Source organism: Dermacentor variabilis, chromosome 10, assembly GCF_050947875.1.
Source record: "Dermacentor variabilis isolate Ectoservices chromosome 10, ASM5094787v1, whole genome shotgun sequence".
Taxonomy (NCBI): domain Eukaryota; kingdom Metazoa; phylum Arthropoda; class Arachnida; order Ixodida; family Ixodidae; genus Dermacentor; species Dermacentor variabilis.
In genome coordinates this window covers 45,966,006-45,982,264 of record NC_134577.1, presented here as the reverse complement: position 1 = coordinate 45,982,264, position 16,259 = coordinate 45,966,006, and the positions used below count along the sequence as shown (strand labels likewise).

The following is a 16,259-nucleotide window of genomic DNA, read 5'->3' as shown; positions in this document are numbered from 1 at the left end:
AAGACATTCCGGCAACTTCGGTTGCCACCTCGGGTACTTCTGCAGAACGTTGTTCAGGCTCTCCCTTTCTTTTTCTAGGTGGCTGCTCTTGCTCGTCGGCATGGTATGGCGGTTCAGGGGGCATCTCTACCACCTCTAGTAGTTCTGCAGGCATCTCCTCGAGCTCTGTCTTGCCTCTTCGCGGCGCCTTTTGCTCTTCCGCATGATGCGGACGTTCAGCGGGAAGCTCAACAACTTCTAGTACCTTTGCATAGTATTCCTCGAGCTCTCCCTTGCCTATTCTAGGTGACACTTGTGTTTCGTCCGTAGGGTATGGTGTTTCAGCGGGCAGCTCTGCCACCTCAGGCAGCTGTGCAGGGATTTCTTCGGACTCGGCGGGAAGCGCTTGTCTTTTGTACGTAGGGTATGGTGTTTCAGCGGGCAGCTCTGCCACCTCAGGTAGCTCTGCAGGGATCTCCTCGTACTCGGCGGGAAGCCCTTGGTTTTCGTACGCAGGGTATGGTGTTTCAGTGGGCAGCTCTGCCACCTCAGGTAGCTCTGCAGGGATTTCCTCGTACTCGGCGGGAAGCCTTTGTTTTTTGTACGTAGGGTATGGTGTTTCAGCGGGCAGCTCTGCCACCTCAGGTAGCTCTGCAGGGAATTCCTCGGGCTCGGCGGGAAGCTCGAACACTTCAAGTAGCTTTGCAGAGCTTTCCTCTGGCTCAGCCTTGCCTCTCCTCGACTGCTCTTGCTTGTCGGCATTGTCCGGCTGTTTAGCGGCGAGCTCGATAACCTCAGCTAGTTTTGCATAGCTTTCTTCAAGCTCTGGCTTGCCTTTTTTCGGCGGCTCTTGTTTGTCGGCATCGTACGGCAGTTTACTGGGAAGCTCTACCACCTCGGGAAGCTTTGCGTAGCTTTCCTCGGGCTCTGTCTTATCTCTCTCCGGTGGTTGACGTTGTCTGTCCTTGTGTCTGTGTGTGAGAGGTTTTCTCGCCTGAGTTCGCCTCCTGACGCTGACGATTTGTGTCAAGGATATGCGAGAAGTTGCCTGGCCTATGTGTCGATCTTGGTAATAGCGGTAGCGTACACTACTTTCGCCTCGTTGACCTGCGGCTTCAGTTTCATCGTTGGCGCCCAAAGCAGCTTCAATGTTGTCATTCTTATCCGATAGCCCACCTTGGCCAGAACGGGGAGCGGGCTCCGGTTGTTCTGCCCCAGCACCCGTGTGAAACAAATTGTCCAAGACGGCGCTGATGCTGGTCGAAATATTCTGCAGCAGCGACGTCTTGCGTTGGTGCTCCATACTGGTGTCCGCCGTAAGCGACACTTCTGAGCTGGAACCGCCGTGACGCGCGGTCGTTTTCGGACCCTCGTTTATCGGGCCCTGACTGCCCCGGAAAGCGGTTCCCAAACCCACGCTTCTATCTCCACGCTTTCCTCTGTCTGATTTGTGCACCTCCACGTACACATTAACGCTGGGTACGGGTTGCTTACCGCGTCTTTGTGCGGCGATCTGCGCGTGCCCAGGAGTTCTGCTCGCCGGTACGGGCGCCGTCGCGGTTGAGTTCGGCGGCGCTGCTTGTGCCAGTGGTGCAGAGCCGTGCCCGTCCTCAGCGACGGCGCCTGTCAGCAGTGCCGCGGTGGACTCGTCAACATCGACGGCCTCTTTCGCCGGCGCAGCGACGTACGTGGAGTCGCCCATGTCCTTCCGAAACCAACCTTCGGGACGGCGACGCCACACGGCGTGCTTCTTCGTCGAGCCCGTGGCTGCCGAATTTTTCTGGGAGCGACAGGCGCGTTCGTGGCGTTCCCGGGGCTTCGGTAGCGGCTGTCGGCGGCTGGTCGCCAGCGCCGCGACTTTCAAGGGCCGCCTCGGCGCCGCTACGAGCGTGACCCCCTCCGATGCGTCGGTGGGCGGCAGAGCCGTCGGAAACGCTGCCTCGTCGTCTTCGCCGTGGCGCCGCGTCACCGTTCTCCGAGAAGAGGCCGGAGGCTCCTCGATTCGTCTCGGCGGGGTTGAGGGCTTCGGCGATCTCTTGCGAGTGCTTGCGACCGGCGTTGGAGCGGCACCTCGACTTTGGTCGCCGCGGGGGAAGACGGGCGGACGACTGCTTCGAGCCACGCTGGGGCGACGTCCTTCCATGATGCCGCTGAACGAGGGAGTAGCGACGGATCAATGTCTGCCGCAGGATTCGAGGGCACGCGCGAGGTATCCTTGGCTTCGTCGCGCGGTGAGTGCGCGTGCGTGTTTCGGTAATGTTGATGGTGATTCCTTCAGGTGGTGACGATGATGATCTCCAGGGTATGTCACATGCCCACAACGGAGAATAGGCCAAGAAGCAGGTGTTACCAATTGAAACAAGAATAAATAAATAAATTGCGCATGTGCTGCAGCACGAAATGCACAAGAATAGAAGGACGCTAAAGAAGTAAATAATTTGAACTGTATTAGTAATTTACCAGTATTAGTAACTTAGCACTTAGTACAGTAAGAAAAAGAAAAGCCACTGTTACCGAGAGGAAAGCCTTGGCAAGCCAGAAAAGACGCAAGAACGAAAAACAGGTTGCAACACCGCCTTGAAAAGTTGCAGCACGAGCAACATTTACCTAATGGATCTTGACAACATCTATTCTGGCTTAGTTAATGTTTTATCGCTAAGGATGGACTGCATTGTACCTTAATAGAGTTAACTTGAACTTGGCAAGCTTCAAGGACATTTGCCGAGCCACAACAGCCCAAGTACGACAAATCTCTTTCAAATCCCCGACGTCGCATTGTCGTACAGCTGCAGGGGTTTCGACGCAAAAATTCAGGAATTCATCGCGTCAGCATATTCATCTAATACTAGAGTGTTTTAGCATCTTACCATGAGCGTTACTGGTACAGGCTGCCGCGACTGCGGATACGCATAGTTTACCGGGCTCCGACAAAGTTTACCTGGAATGCTCCCGCTGTATACCGTGTTTGCGTAACAACATGGAAGCACCCAGGCTGCTCGCTTCGATCTTATAGATCACCCGTCCCACTTGCTCACCGTCACGACAGCAAGAAATAAGTGGTAAAATCAGATCGCTTAGTCTTATCCTTCGCCCAGGACAATCATCCTTCGCTCAAGACAAAGTATGAACTTCGCTATTATTTTGTTGCTACAATTGAGATCGCTCGTTTATTTTTATGGTGCTTGGCCTAAAGCGACGGCATCGAGACGGGAAAGTGTGTCGATTTGCACCGAACAGATGGTGCCACTTGACAATGCGATGTTCATCAACGCTAAATGCTGGTCACCTAACCGACCGTATCTTTTTTTTCTGGAAGTGGATACTATAGATAATGATATCCCCGATACGACAACCCTCCGTGTGAAGTCAGTACGGAAGACCCTGTCTTCAAAAAGCTCATTTCAGGGCACCTGGCTATCTCGATTGGGTCAAGTCAGGGCATTTACTCGTAAGTAGGGACTGTCCCACTAAATTGGGGACGGTGGCTAAACCTACCACAAACGCCGCCGACAGTGGTGGTGCCGCGCAACGTTGCTTAATTTGGCAACTGACTTTGTTTCTGTAAATGTTGTCTGCTACAGCGCTTCGCGGCGAGGCACGGAACGTAGCCTTCACTGCACAAGCAGAGGATGCGTAATAAAATACGAGTAAAACATTACTTACGTGACCGCTATTCCGGAAGAAAACTTTGACTCAGCTGTTGTGTTGTTGGATTTGCCAGTGAGAGGCCGACAGCGCGTGCGTTATAAGTGTGGGGAGAGGGGCAGAAAGTTTACTTGGCCCCTCCCCGCTCTTGACTGGTGGGGCGTGGGAAAGGGAGATGCAAGTGCCTCCCTTGCGCCCCGCCCACCGGTATTGTCAAATGAAAACTGTCTATAACCAAATGAGCCTGCGGAAACCGAATGGCGATTTACGATCTGCTATCCTTTTCGTTACTTCACCTGGAACAGAAGATAAACTACTATAGAAATGCAGTACGACGGCGGTTTCGATGCCCGCTCGCAAAAGTTTTCTTTTGAGCGTCGTGGGCTGGTTTCATTCTGCAGCCTTTCTTGCTGCGCTTGACGGAATGCCAGTTTTCTCTTTCTAAAGTTCGGGAGTTTATTTCCTTCAGTTTCGTTCAAATTGGAATGAAATGATTGAGATTACTCTTCTGTTTGTGCCGTCAGGCCAAAAAAAAAAAAAAGAATATCACTCACCAGCGCGTCGTCTTGGCAGGTGGTTCGCGAGTCCGCCTGTATGATCCGAGAGTAGAGACAGGCGAAGTACTCCCGCTTCAGCAGGTCCCAGCCTGACTGCGAATAGGGCGCGCGACTTGTTTATTTACGAGCTCGCTCCTGGACCCCTCTATGGGGCGAGCAACTCCACGAAATGCGGTTGAGGGCCCACTTACGATGTCCTTGAACTCGAAGCTGTCGTCTGAGCACCCCTCGACGACGGCGTTCACTGCGTTACGAACAAGGCGAACAATCTTTTGGAGGATTTGACGCTGCAGGCTGTTCGGAAATGCATCACGAAAATAACCGCTGCACCGTCAAGACCGGGATACAGGCAAACAAGAAATGGTTTAAGAAAGGAGAGAAGCCATACTTTCTTGGCTCTCTTCGACCGCGCAAGTAACTCCAATTAAGAAGCAGTTGATGGGCTGGCTTCTTTTTAAAAGCCTCTTCCGCGTCTCCACATTAACTCCACACCTTTTGTACTGTGACCACTGCGCGGTCACGGTACATGCCAGTCGTACATCATCACGTTCCGTTCTGACTGACGTCTGACTAACGTTTTGCTCACTGTGGGCCCCAAAGACATGCTGAGTGGCGTGCAAATGTCTGAGTGGTGTCCAGGTTGCGTCCACTTTGTCAAACGTTCTTTCTTTCTTTCTTTCTTTCTTTCTTTCTTTCTTTCTTTCTTTCTTTCTTTCTTTCTTTCTTTCTTTCTTTCTTTCTTTCTTTCTTTCTTTCTTTCTTTTTGTATTGGTAGCAATCAATTGTTCGTCATTTTTCCGTTGTGCCTAAATTGACGCGAAAGTTTCGACGACGATTGTCAGTGGCTCTCTTGCCGAGTGTACCACTCCTGCTTTGGCGTCCCAGCAGACACGTGACAATAAATAAATAAATAAATAAATAAATAAATAAATAAATAAATTGTACCATATTTCTATAGTTGCTCGATATGGAACACTGTTGTTGCTCTATTGAAACATGGCCTCCTTTTTTGTAAGGGGTGCAGAACAGCCGTATAGCGGGCGCCTTCGAGAAGCGCTACCTTGTTCTCTTGCGACTGCTGTTATACCGAGAACGTGAGAGTCTTTCTCACGTGAGTTCGTGCCCGCGTGATCTCCCAATGAGCGCACCAGTGGCGGTTACGCGTCGCCGTGCGCAGCGAACGCCTCGCCCGCAGCTGCCGTTTGCAGATATATCTCATTAACGGAGAGAAGAGTTATTTGTACTCGTCGCGTGTGAGCGAGCCGCAGTGGGCTCGTGCGAGGAGATGGGGAGGCCCTACGTGGTGGTCAATCGGAAGAGATGGGCTACGTCACTTCAGGGAATGCTTCTCGGGTCTTCTCGAGCAGTCTACTGGATTGTGCCTCGCATGGATAGTGGTTTCCTCGGTTGTTCTGAGAAGAAATACTTTTTTTGCTGCTGCTGTTGTTGTTAACATCGTGGACAGAGATAGTTTACGCACGCAAAGTATACATAAGGTGGCTGCAGGTGATGAGTTACCTCAGCCTATATGTCTTACGACTGCTGCGAATACGCGCAAACATATGGTATTGGGACGGCAGCATTTTTTTTTCTGGCGTCATATCTTGCTGAATTGGAATGCTACTCTAATGGGAAGTACAGTTGGCGTGTAAAAATGAAGGCGCGCGGAAAAAAGAAAGGCTGAGCAGCTGCATGCTGTCCTGGACTAAAACTGGCAGCATGCGTGGTGCACAAATTGCGCGGGAATCCAGCTTTTTAAGATCCCTATGCCCCGTGAGCATTTCTCATAGATAGTACGGTCACTGTGTTTAGAGGTACACTAAAGAGAGTGAGAAAAAATATATTAGGTGTATTAGCAGGTTGCCTTTACACAATATCAAGAAAAAAGTTACTCTTACCGCAGCAAGATGCTCGGTAAGCCAGAAAAGATTAAAAAAAAGGGGAAAAAAAGAACCGAAAGATATGAGCGGCACCGCCGTCGTGAAGTTCCCGCACCTGCGCTTCATGACGTCATGAATATTGACGGTGCCTTCTCGGGCCTAGTTAATTTCTCTTTATCGGTAAAGGTGGACTATATTGTATTATAAGTCAGCCAATGACTGAATTTAACGAGCTAGAATAAATTTTACTGAGCCTCGACGATTGAATCACAGTAAAACCTCGTTAGAACGAAATTTAAATGGGAGCTGCAATTCGTTATATCCGTTACATCGGTATATCCGTTGTTAAATGTACTGCAGTATGAATCTCTATGGGGATTTCTAAGGGAATTTCACTTCGTTATAGCTATTATTTCGTTATATCCCGTTTCGTTATAACGAGGTTTGATAGCTTTGGAATCATTTACGTCACTCTGGCGCTGGTTAGGCACGAATTTTAGAAAGTGAAACTGACCTTGATTTTGAAATAACCAGCCTGTTACCGCGAAATTAACGAGAATACATAGTCTTGAAACATTAATTGTTGGTCTAAGCTGACTTGTTTCTGTTTAGCGTCCACTTAAGCTGCCTCAAGTATAGATTTAAAACGCTCTCGTTTATATCTCTTGCAAGGAGCTGTAGAAATTGTACTTACTTATATGTTAGGTAAACAATAACGCGGAGCTTTTCTCCGCGATGTGCTATAGAATTGTTCTGCGTATGACCGTATATTGTTTTTCTTCTTTTTTTGACAACCTAGGCATCTGTAGCGGGACAAGTCTCACATTGTGTCAGGTTCCGTACAACACACGGGCTTCCGGCGCCATTCTAGGCCTGACGCATGCCGTGGCGACCATGGTGTGGCATTCGCAGGTGTTATAGCACTAATTCACGCGTAACACAAACACACACACACACCGCCATACAGGTATACATGTATGTGTACTGTATAGCTGGCTCCTGTTCTCATATGCCTTGTGCTGCACGTATGCCATGACGCCGCGTTCTCTCTTTCGTTTAATTATCTTTCTCGTCTGGCTCATTACATGCCTTCTGTCGGGGACGTTGTTGTAAGCAATCACGTGGCGCTTTCATTTTTTTGTTGTGTTTTTTTGCTCTATTCAGTCGGAAGCAGTATGGAGAAAAGTTTGCTTTCCTGTAGTTGGTAATTAAAACGATAATTAGTGTCATGGTAATTATTTAAATGAGTAGTGGCCGCCTCGAGTAATTTAGGTCGAGGGTTGTAAGTGTGCTGTCTGCCACGGGCAATTGTACACACACACACACACACACACACACACACACACACACACACACACACACACACACACACACACACACACACATATATATATATATATATATATATATATATATATATATATATATATATATATATATATAATTGCTGCGCGAGTGGCCGCTCGAGGCACTTTGCGTATATTTACGGGCTTCTTTCACGCTCGAAAAACACTTTTATGTAGCATGTATTGGGAAACAGAGCTATATAGGGAGATTTTCATGATGCTCTACAATTTTCTCATTGACACTTTTAATCTAATTATGTTTGCGAAGTTGATTAATTCATTAATATTATCTATGTAATTAGGTTGAATGCAAAAGAACATATCTGAGTATCTCCAAGCAACGGCAGACAATTTGCGGGATATGTGGAATCACTTTTGACCCTTTGCGAAAGTTCAGCAGTGATTGTTCGTCTGGTTTTTTTTTCTTCTGTCAGTGCGCGAGGGACGATATTGCATGCGATTTTGTTTCCGTGTTCCTAAATCGTTGAGTGACGTCCGATGACGCGTACATCCCGGTTGGATTTCACTTGTGATATGCGTGCCGTAACAAGGCGATATTCAAAGTTTCCAGCGATGTGTGACGAAAAATGAGGAAATTTGCGGGCGCAAGTTGGAACCAGCTAGAGCAAGACAGGGGTAATTGGCCGTCGCTGGGAAAGGTGTGCAGTGGACGTAAGAATAGGCTGATGACAACGATGACTTTGTTGACAGGCGACCGACTGTGGGTTTGTCTTGCACCGAATCTGTGCTCTCCCGAAGCTTTTGGTGCCATTCGCTGACACGACTGCTCTATGATGTTTCGTCACCATGTACTTCCTAAACATGTAACGTGCTGTCTTGGCAGGTCCAGCTATCACCTTTTGCGTAAACTACATCTTAGTTAACGCGCACTCACGTGGCCATGTGTAGGGGTATTTCTGTAAGCTGCCATTCCGTACCAGGAGGTTAGCGTTTTTTGTTTGGTCTAACATACTGGCAACCACTTGGAAATGCCGTATTTCTGACTCGAGCACTAGATCAGAGTATTCGAAAAAATGAGCTCGCACTGCCATTGCATCAGCCCGGCTCTGCGAGATGCCTTTAGTCTGTGGGTTAATGGCATTCAACCTAGGAAGTACCGACAAAGCACTTAACAGCTTCGGTTACAGCAGAACTCCTATTTGCTTCTGGAACTGGAGGCACGTAGCGCTCTCGTACGCTCATTTCTCGACCGTCAGTACGAAGGTTGATGAGCTTCTTGCTTAGCACATTTCACAGATCCAGAGCTCAAGAAGGCTGACGTCATATTTGTTTGCTTTCGCAACTTGTCGGCAGTGCTGTTAACACCCAAGTCAATTTTCACCCAACTCGGATACAGAAATTTTAGGTTTCCCTAGACTTCTGTAATATAGCGGTTGCTCAGGATGTCAATATGGCTTCTCGAAAGATATTTTTGTTATGTGAATAGACTGAAACTTATTAGCTTCAACTTATTTCCAAGCTTGTTTTTAAAATATTCAAAGAATGAAGTCTATGCGCTCAGGCTGGAATGATGTTGCACTGCAACTTGTGCTAATTTCACAGCCTCCTATTTGCTTGAAGCCCCCATTATCACAGAAGAAGTCGTTTACGTGTTGCTCTACACGCAAAACGAGTTTGGACAACAACAAAGCGCCAAAATTGACACAAAACTTTTTTTTTTTCGAATTCTAAGGAAGATAAGCGCCGGACCACCCCTACAGAATGTAGCAATGTCAAAACAGTGTTCCACTTCACGACATCAATATCAAATATGTGCAATAAATTTTTCTTGCATACCGTGGCGTACTGACGTAGCACCACCCCGCTTACGCGCTTACACGTCGTTTCGAGCGAAGCAAGCAGATAAGCCGCTAATGTTTTTTTTCCTTTCCTCCTTGACAAAGCTCACCTAAATGGTAAGCTTACCTAAACGGTGAACTCACACTTACATTCTTTGGGGTGTATAACTCACCCTTACACCCTTTTGAGCCACCCTTACACCTTTGGCCTGTAAGGGTGGGAGCTGTAGTTTGATTTACATCCTTATTCACTGCTAATACACTCTAAGAACAGTTTACACCCTTTGGCTTGCCCCTTCTGCCACACAAAAATAATCGTCATCTGCCTTGATGCGTTTGGCACGCGCGTTATCAGAAGGGGCACTCCAAAGGGTGTAAACTGTTCTATGCTGATAACGCGCGTGCCATTCGTTACTGGAAAGTTCTGGGCTCGCAGCGATAAAGAAAGGAAACGCATCAAGGCAGGTGACGATTATTTTTGTGTGGCAGAAGGGGCACTCCAAAGGGTGTAAACTGTTCTATGTTGATAACGCGCGTGCCATTCGTTACTGGAAAGTTCTGGGCTCGCAGCGATAAAGAAAGGAAACGCATCAAGGCAGATTACGATTATTTTTGTGTGGCAGAAGGGGCAAGCCAAAGGGTGTAAACTGTTCTATGCTGATAACGCGCGTGCCATTCGTTACTGGAAAGTTCTGGGCTCGCAGCGACAAAGAAAGGAAACGCATAAAGGCAGATGATTATTTTTGTGTGGCAGAAGGGGCACTCCAAAGGGTTTAAACTGTTCTATGCTGATAACGCGCGTGCCATTCGTTACTGGAAAGTTCTGGGCTCGCAGCGATAAAGAAAGGAAACGCATCAAGGCAGATGACGATAATTTTTGTGTGGCAGAAGGGGCAAGCCAAAGGGTGTAAACTGTTCTTAGAGTGTAGTGTAAATTCTTTTACAGTGTAGGCGTGCTCCATTTATCTCTCTGTTCGGAATTTGTGTTCGTCCCGTCAGTCGTGTAACGACGAACTAAGTTAATGCGCGAACGAGCTGAACAGTGGTTTGCCATCAAGAAAGATCTGTCGCGTAGCTACATGCAAAAAAAAAAAATGCAACGCAAGGAATGAAAATGCAGAAAAGCTACCTCATCTTTTAATTGACTTCTGGTGTGTTACTGACAGTGCAAGGGTGATTTTTTTTTCTGCATGCGTCATTGGCGCATGCCGCCCGCTTCAGGACCAGCTCGAACGCGACGCGCCGGGCAGAGCTCGGAGTTAGAGGCAAGACATGGCCTCTGAGATCGCCGCGAAAGTTTACCTGCGTGCGCCGTCTCGGAGACCATGGGTCACTGAGCTCGTTTGAGAACACTGTCGCAGCTGCACGAGAGCGCGTAGTCCCGTGTTCTTTTGTTCTGTTATTTCGCGGGCTTTTTATTAAACGCGGAGGAAAGAGCCACGCTTAATGTAACGCACTGCTAGCGGCGCAAGACAATTAAAATTAATGTTTTCCAAGACACTATCATCTAGCGTTGATATAGCTGCCGTGCCCTAAGCATAAAAGTTGGTTAAATATTTATTACAAACTAACTAGGAAGAACAAAAATGAAAGAACGTTTCTGTAAGTTGATTCTAACAAAGTGTAGTTCGTTTTCCCCATATCGTCTTTTCTTAAACTTGGTCCGTGAAAGCTGGGACACCCGGTATACCGTATTTACTCGTTAAGGCCTGCATTTATTTTGTAAATTTTTATCGGGTGTGGGCCTTATATATATATATAAGGCAAGCTTATGGCTACTCACTCAAGCCTCCAACTGTGCTGAGTCCCCTATTCAAATAAATGCAACCGTACACTGGCGGCTGACTATGAAAACATTTATTTACCGAGCGATTTTCCGGACACGGACAAGTGCCATCCTGTAGCGGCTTGCGGGAATAGAGGATGTACAAAACCTGCAACTTCACTTCTCCACACACCTTCTTTGACTAAGATGGCGAACCATGGGATAGAATCGCAATTGAAGTATCAGCATGCATGGCCAGTGACGTCATTCCTGTCACCATCCGTTAGGCTACAGTTAGGCCTACAGCGCGAATTGTGAGCAATATTCCCCAATAGGCATACACGCCGAGAAGCTTATGCTGTTAGGGTTGTAAGTGATAGCACAAGGTCAAACTCATGAGGTTATACGTGCACTGTTACAGGCATACGTCAAAACAGGGTCAGCCTTTAGTGAATGCCTAAAGAACAAAGACTTTCAGTGCAATCTTTAGCTAACGCTGAGGCCTTCGCAGACATCGTTCGAGTGTGCAGAAATTACACGCACACGGTTGAAAACTTTTCGAAGACTTCCTGCCGTCGGATGTCGTGGCATCCGCTGACTCTATATGCCAAGGTTCAGTGCGAATTCGGTAATTAATTAGGGGTTCCAAGATATCACCGCACACTTTTAAGGGAACTGTGTATACAAGACCTGCTCGGTTCCCGCAATGTTTCAACCTACAAACATTGCTTGAGCATGCATGACGAGAGCAGTAATTCTATTAGCCGAGATCATCACTGGATCTGATCTAAACAGTACCACGCACTCTCTATGGAAAACGCGGTATTAAGTACGGAAGAGCGGATTCCAATACGAGGACACGCAGCGCTTTTGAGTGGACAAGATTCGCCTCCAGGTGAACAGAGATGCGACATCTATAGCGTGGCGAATGCGCATCGGCGTGCAGATGCCTTTGTCACGTGGTAACCCGTTACATTGTCAAATCGGTTGTGTATATACTTGCAAAAATCGTGTTCCTTTAGCGAGTCTGGTCGCCAAACGTACGAGCATATGAATGTTTGACAACCAATAGAATTGCTCCTATTTGTTACTGCACTGTGGCCTGAAAGGACAGGCTCTCGCAGGAAATGCTTTTAACAGCTTACACTGTAAACGAAGACCTGCTGGACGCTTACACCACGTAGCAGTAGTCCAAGCAACGTTTTCATACACCGTTTCCCAATGGAATAAGCTGCTCGAAGCGGTGGTATCTGTAGGTACCGCGCCTTCGGGCAACATGCTTCCAGTAATAAGTTCGGCACGACGCTGAAGAGCCGCCTGAATCTGTTTGAAACTTTATCATGACTAGGTTATATTTCGTGCTTTTAAAGGTTGTGCGAGCATAGCAGCGTTTGGATCTTTAATTTGTTTCTTTTTTCTCTACTGTTCATGCTTGTTTGCATGTGCATGATTTGTGTCGTACAATATCGGCCTGTGGGCAATTATATAGTACATCGAATAAAGAGACTTAAGAGACATGAAGATAGCGGTGTGGATCAGAAAGCAAACGGGTATACAGCCGACGTTCCAACTAGCATTACCAGAAAAAAAAATAGATCTGGGCAGGCCATGTAATGCGCAGGATGGATAACCGGTGGACAATTAGCGCTACACAACGGGCGCCAAGAGAAGGAAAGTGCAGTCGAGGTCTACAGAAAACTGGTTAGGGTGATGAAATTAGAAATTTGCAGGCGCACGTAGGGATCGGTTGGCGCAGGACAGGGGTAATCGGAGATCGCAGGGAGAAACCTTCGTCCTGCAGTGGACATAAATAGGCTGATGACGACGTATGGTTGAATAAAGATATGTACATAGCCCGTGCTTATAGCACTGCATGCCGGGCCCGCATGCAAGCGTACTTACGCCAACTGCAGGACGGCGGGATGTCTCCGTCTTGCGCATGCGCGGACACGGCCGCTATGCTGGCGACGAGCGCCACCAGCGCCGAAGTCCAAAGAGTGCCGGAAGACGCCATCGCGGTCGGCCGCGTGTCGTAGTTCCTCTGCATGTCCCCCGCTGTGGGCAACGAGAGCGTCGTTGCTCTTCGCCTTCCGTTCTCCTTGTGGACGGTCGCGGTGCTGCTCTGCTTGTTTCGCGGCCAGCGAACAGCCCGGCCGCGATGACTGACGGGAGGACCCGCGCGGCGCGCCGTTGCGGTCTTAAATATTCGTTTTGTTTTCTTTCTTTCGTGCGCGCGTTTGCGTGCTGCGTCCTTCGAGGCGCGCAACGTGATCCCGCGCTAACGAGATGACGCGCCAACGCCGCCGGCACATTATACTCCTTTCGCTAAGTGGAGCGCGGAGAGAGAACACTTCGACTATGCGAACATACTTCTCGAGGTGGCCGCCATGTTGCTTTCCATGGTCCGGCTTTTTCTTGTTTTTAACTCACACTTTCTTTCGGCTTTCGTTTTGGTTGTGCTTGTTTTGAGAGGGAAGTCGAAATGGTGTACAATAGAGGTCAGGGTCCGTATACTCATGTCGTGCAGAGTAGTAACGAAGGTAGCCATCGCAAATGGGAAACAGCCCTTACGAGTGAAAAAGCTTTGGAAATTCGACATCAGGGTCCGAGTTTTAGCCCCTCCGTAAACGTATTCATGTTTACGAAATACCGGGTTACCTTGTAGTTGTACGTCATTAGATAAGTTTAGTGCGTCCGGTATTCCGGCAAGCGCGGACGGTTTGCCGGATGAGCAGGGAAGTAAACGTGAGCGGCCAGATTGGTGGTGCCAGCTGGTAATGCAGAGCTCAACCATATAAACACAGAGCCAATTACTATATTCTGCTTAGCTGCTGGTGTAAATTCCCGACAGGGGCGTAATCGTGTTGACAATTACGCCGTTGTCGAAAATTTGCACCAGTAGCGAAACAGAATATAGTAGGTTACTGCAATTTTAGGCCTGTGTTTGTCTGGTTGAGCTTTACGCCATCAGGCGGCTACACCGCTCCGGCCGCTCACGTTTACGCCCCCGACCATCCGTCAATGCGCCCAAACCACGCCGGTTTGCCGGAATAGCTGACACGCTAGAAGTGTCTAGTGACAGCGCTGGTAGCGACATTTTGCGACGGAGAGTTTGTAACCGATGAGCGCACCAAGGTAATACTGCAGTGACCTACCATACTGACAGGAAAACTAAGCACGAATAAATTGCACAAAGACACATTGGTCAGACGACCTATACCATATCCTTCGAAACTACTGGTTCTTCGGTCTGTGTGGCTTTGGTTGCGACATAATCGTTGCTGTCCTTTTATGTTTTTCTGCCGGCAACATTCACGCGTCTCAAAAATGTTTCCATCGCATTGTAGTTGCAGAAAGCGTCACAAGATGGCGCCACCAGCTTTGCTCCTGCTGCCGTCCACGGTTTCGGTAAGTTTCGGTAAGTAAGAAGTTTACGGACAAGCTGAAACTCTCTAGTCACAAAACTTCTTTCACGTACGAGCGTTTCATGATTGACCGCCGTTCGTTCGCTAGCCACTCATCGTATCGAAAGGAGCGATAACCGCGGGCGACTGTCGCCGCGATAGCGAGTCCCAGATGTCACTAACATGAGATCTAGCATGAGATAAATTTTATGAATGTGGGTGCTGATATTCCTCGAGAAATTCCCCATTGTTCAATTCGTCTCTGTGGTAAGGCAGAAAATCGCTTCGTGCTGAGGACCCCGCAACCTTCCTGTCGGAAACTGCAATGGTAGTTACAACGCCTCTGACAGACTTTTGAATAAGTAGAAAAGTTTTCAAATATAGAAAGGCCTACCATACAGGTTTTCTAAATCACGTACCGGTTTATGTGACTGGGCCTTGGAAGTATTGACAACATATTTTTGTCTTAGTTTGTGTTTAGTTTCTATTTAGTTTCCTGCACTGTTTACCCTCATTTGTTAGCTGGTCAATCCTCGTCACTATTTTGTCTGGTACATCCTAGTCCAGTCTCGTGTTGACCGTGTTCCTTTATTGCGATAACAACCATTACGGTCACTCAAGGCACGTTCACGCCGCTGCTTTACCTTGTTATAGCTATGTTATCTATAGTTACGTTATCTAAGTTATGTTATAGCTATGTTTATTGTGTCATTAGTTATTCCTGTTACTGCGATAGACATTCGCGGAGCCTTCGCACCGCCGCCGCCGTCGTCGTCGTGCTGTCACGGTATAGACAGCGCATACTCGGCTCGCGTCTAGCAAGTTAGGTCTCCAGAAACGCTCAGTGCGTTTGGCTGCGAATGAATGAATGAATGAATGAATGAATGAATGAATGAATGAAAACTTTATTTTCACAGAGGAAGTATCCCGGCGAAAGTGGAGCCCTTAGTCCAGTGCCCCTTTGGAAAACAACGACGCCAAGTGGACGCGCCGTTTGTATCGATAGTTTCAAACTGCGCTGGCTATCAATAATTGTGAACAATTCGTTATTTTAATTTCTCAGGATCGTTTCTTACAAACGAGCGCTGCTCGAGTGATTGGCAGAGTCACATTTATTCTGGTGACACTGATAAAAAAAAGTTCGAATGCATATATGCGACTATAACTTCACAAATGAGCTTCCCTTTATACGGGTCGCAACTTCAGCTGGAATTCCACTCTGCCGGTTAGAGACGGGAAATACGGTACAGCACACATTTCTCGTGTACACGGAGATCTCGTTCTACCTATGCGAGCGGCGGAAAGCAATTAAAAGTTACATTAACTTATTTTGAAACTACAACCATAAATCAACATTACTGTGTCGCCAGGACCTGAAATAAAATTGTTGGCATGATTTCTCCGTATGAGTCTCTGCCATATATTCACTGCCGTAACTGTCACTAATTAATGCTGCCTGCACTCTTGCTGTGTGAGGCACATATGTTTTAGGTTGACAATTATCTAGACTATATACTTTCCTGTTAAATATATAGGTTCACTCCTACGCGATAATTACGCGCTTTTATCTGCGTTTATTTATTTAATTTTAACAGTGACTCCAGGACAGCCTTGAAATTACGCATGTCGGAGTGGTGCAAGTTGTCGGCTCTTATATATATATATATATCTTTCTTATATATGTGAAATCCTAGCAGCACAAATTCACTCTCATATGCATAAGTATGGAACCACGTTTCAGTGAGTGCGATTGCATCCGGTTCGTGGGTGGCAATCAAGTGCTCAAGATCTATTCCTTTATTCAAAGTGCTTCCGCAGTTTATATTTAGACGTTTCAATGAACTGAAGCTGTCTTGCTGTTACTTGTGCACGTTTTGGAACGGC

General features: G+C 47.6%; 1 protein-coding gene across 1 annotated transcript in view; it reads right to left on the bottom strand.

The window, feature by feature from the left end:
- Window positions 1–13,146, bottom strand: part of LOC142559520 (uncharacterized) — a 32,281-nt gene extending 19,135 nt beyond the window's left edge. Inside the window, exons 1-3 of the mRNA XM_075671102.1 lie at window positions 12,874–13,146; window positions 4,373–4,425; window positions 4,179–4,274 (exon numbers count right to left, since the gene is read on the bottom strand). Of these exons, the coding sequence (XP_075527217.1) occupies window positions 4,179–4,274; window positions 4,373–4,425; window positions 12,874–13,018 (294 nt within the window). The 5' untranslated portion in view covers window positions 13,019–13,146. The remainder of the gene's footprint in view (window positions 1–4,178; window positions 4,275–4,372; window positions 4,426–12,873) is intronic.
- Between the last annotated feature and the right edge of the window lie 3,113 nt (window positions 13,147–16,259).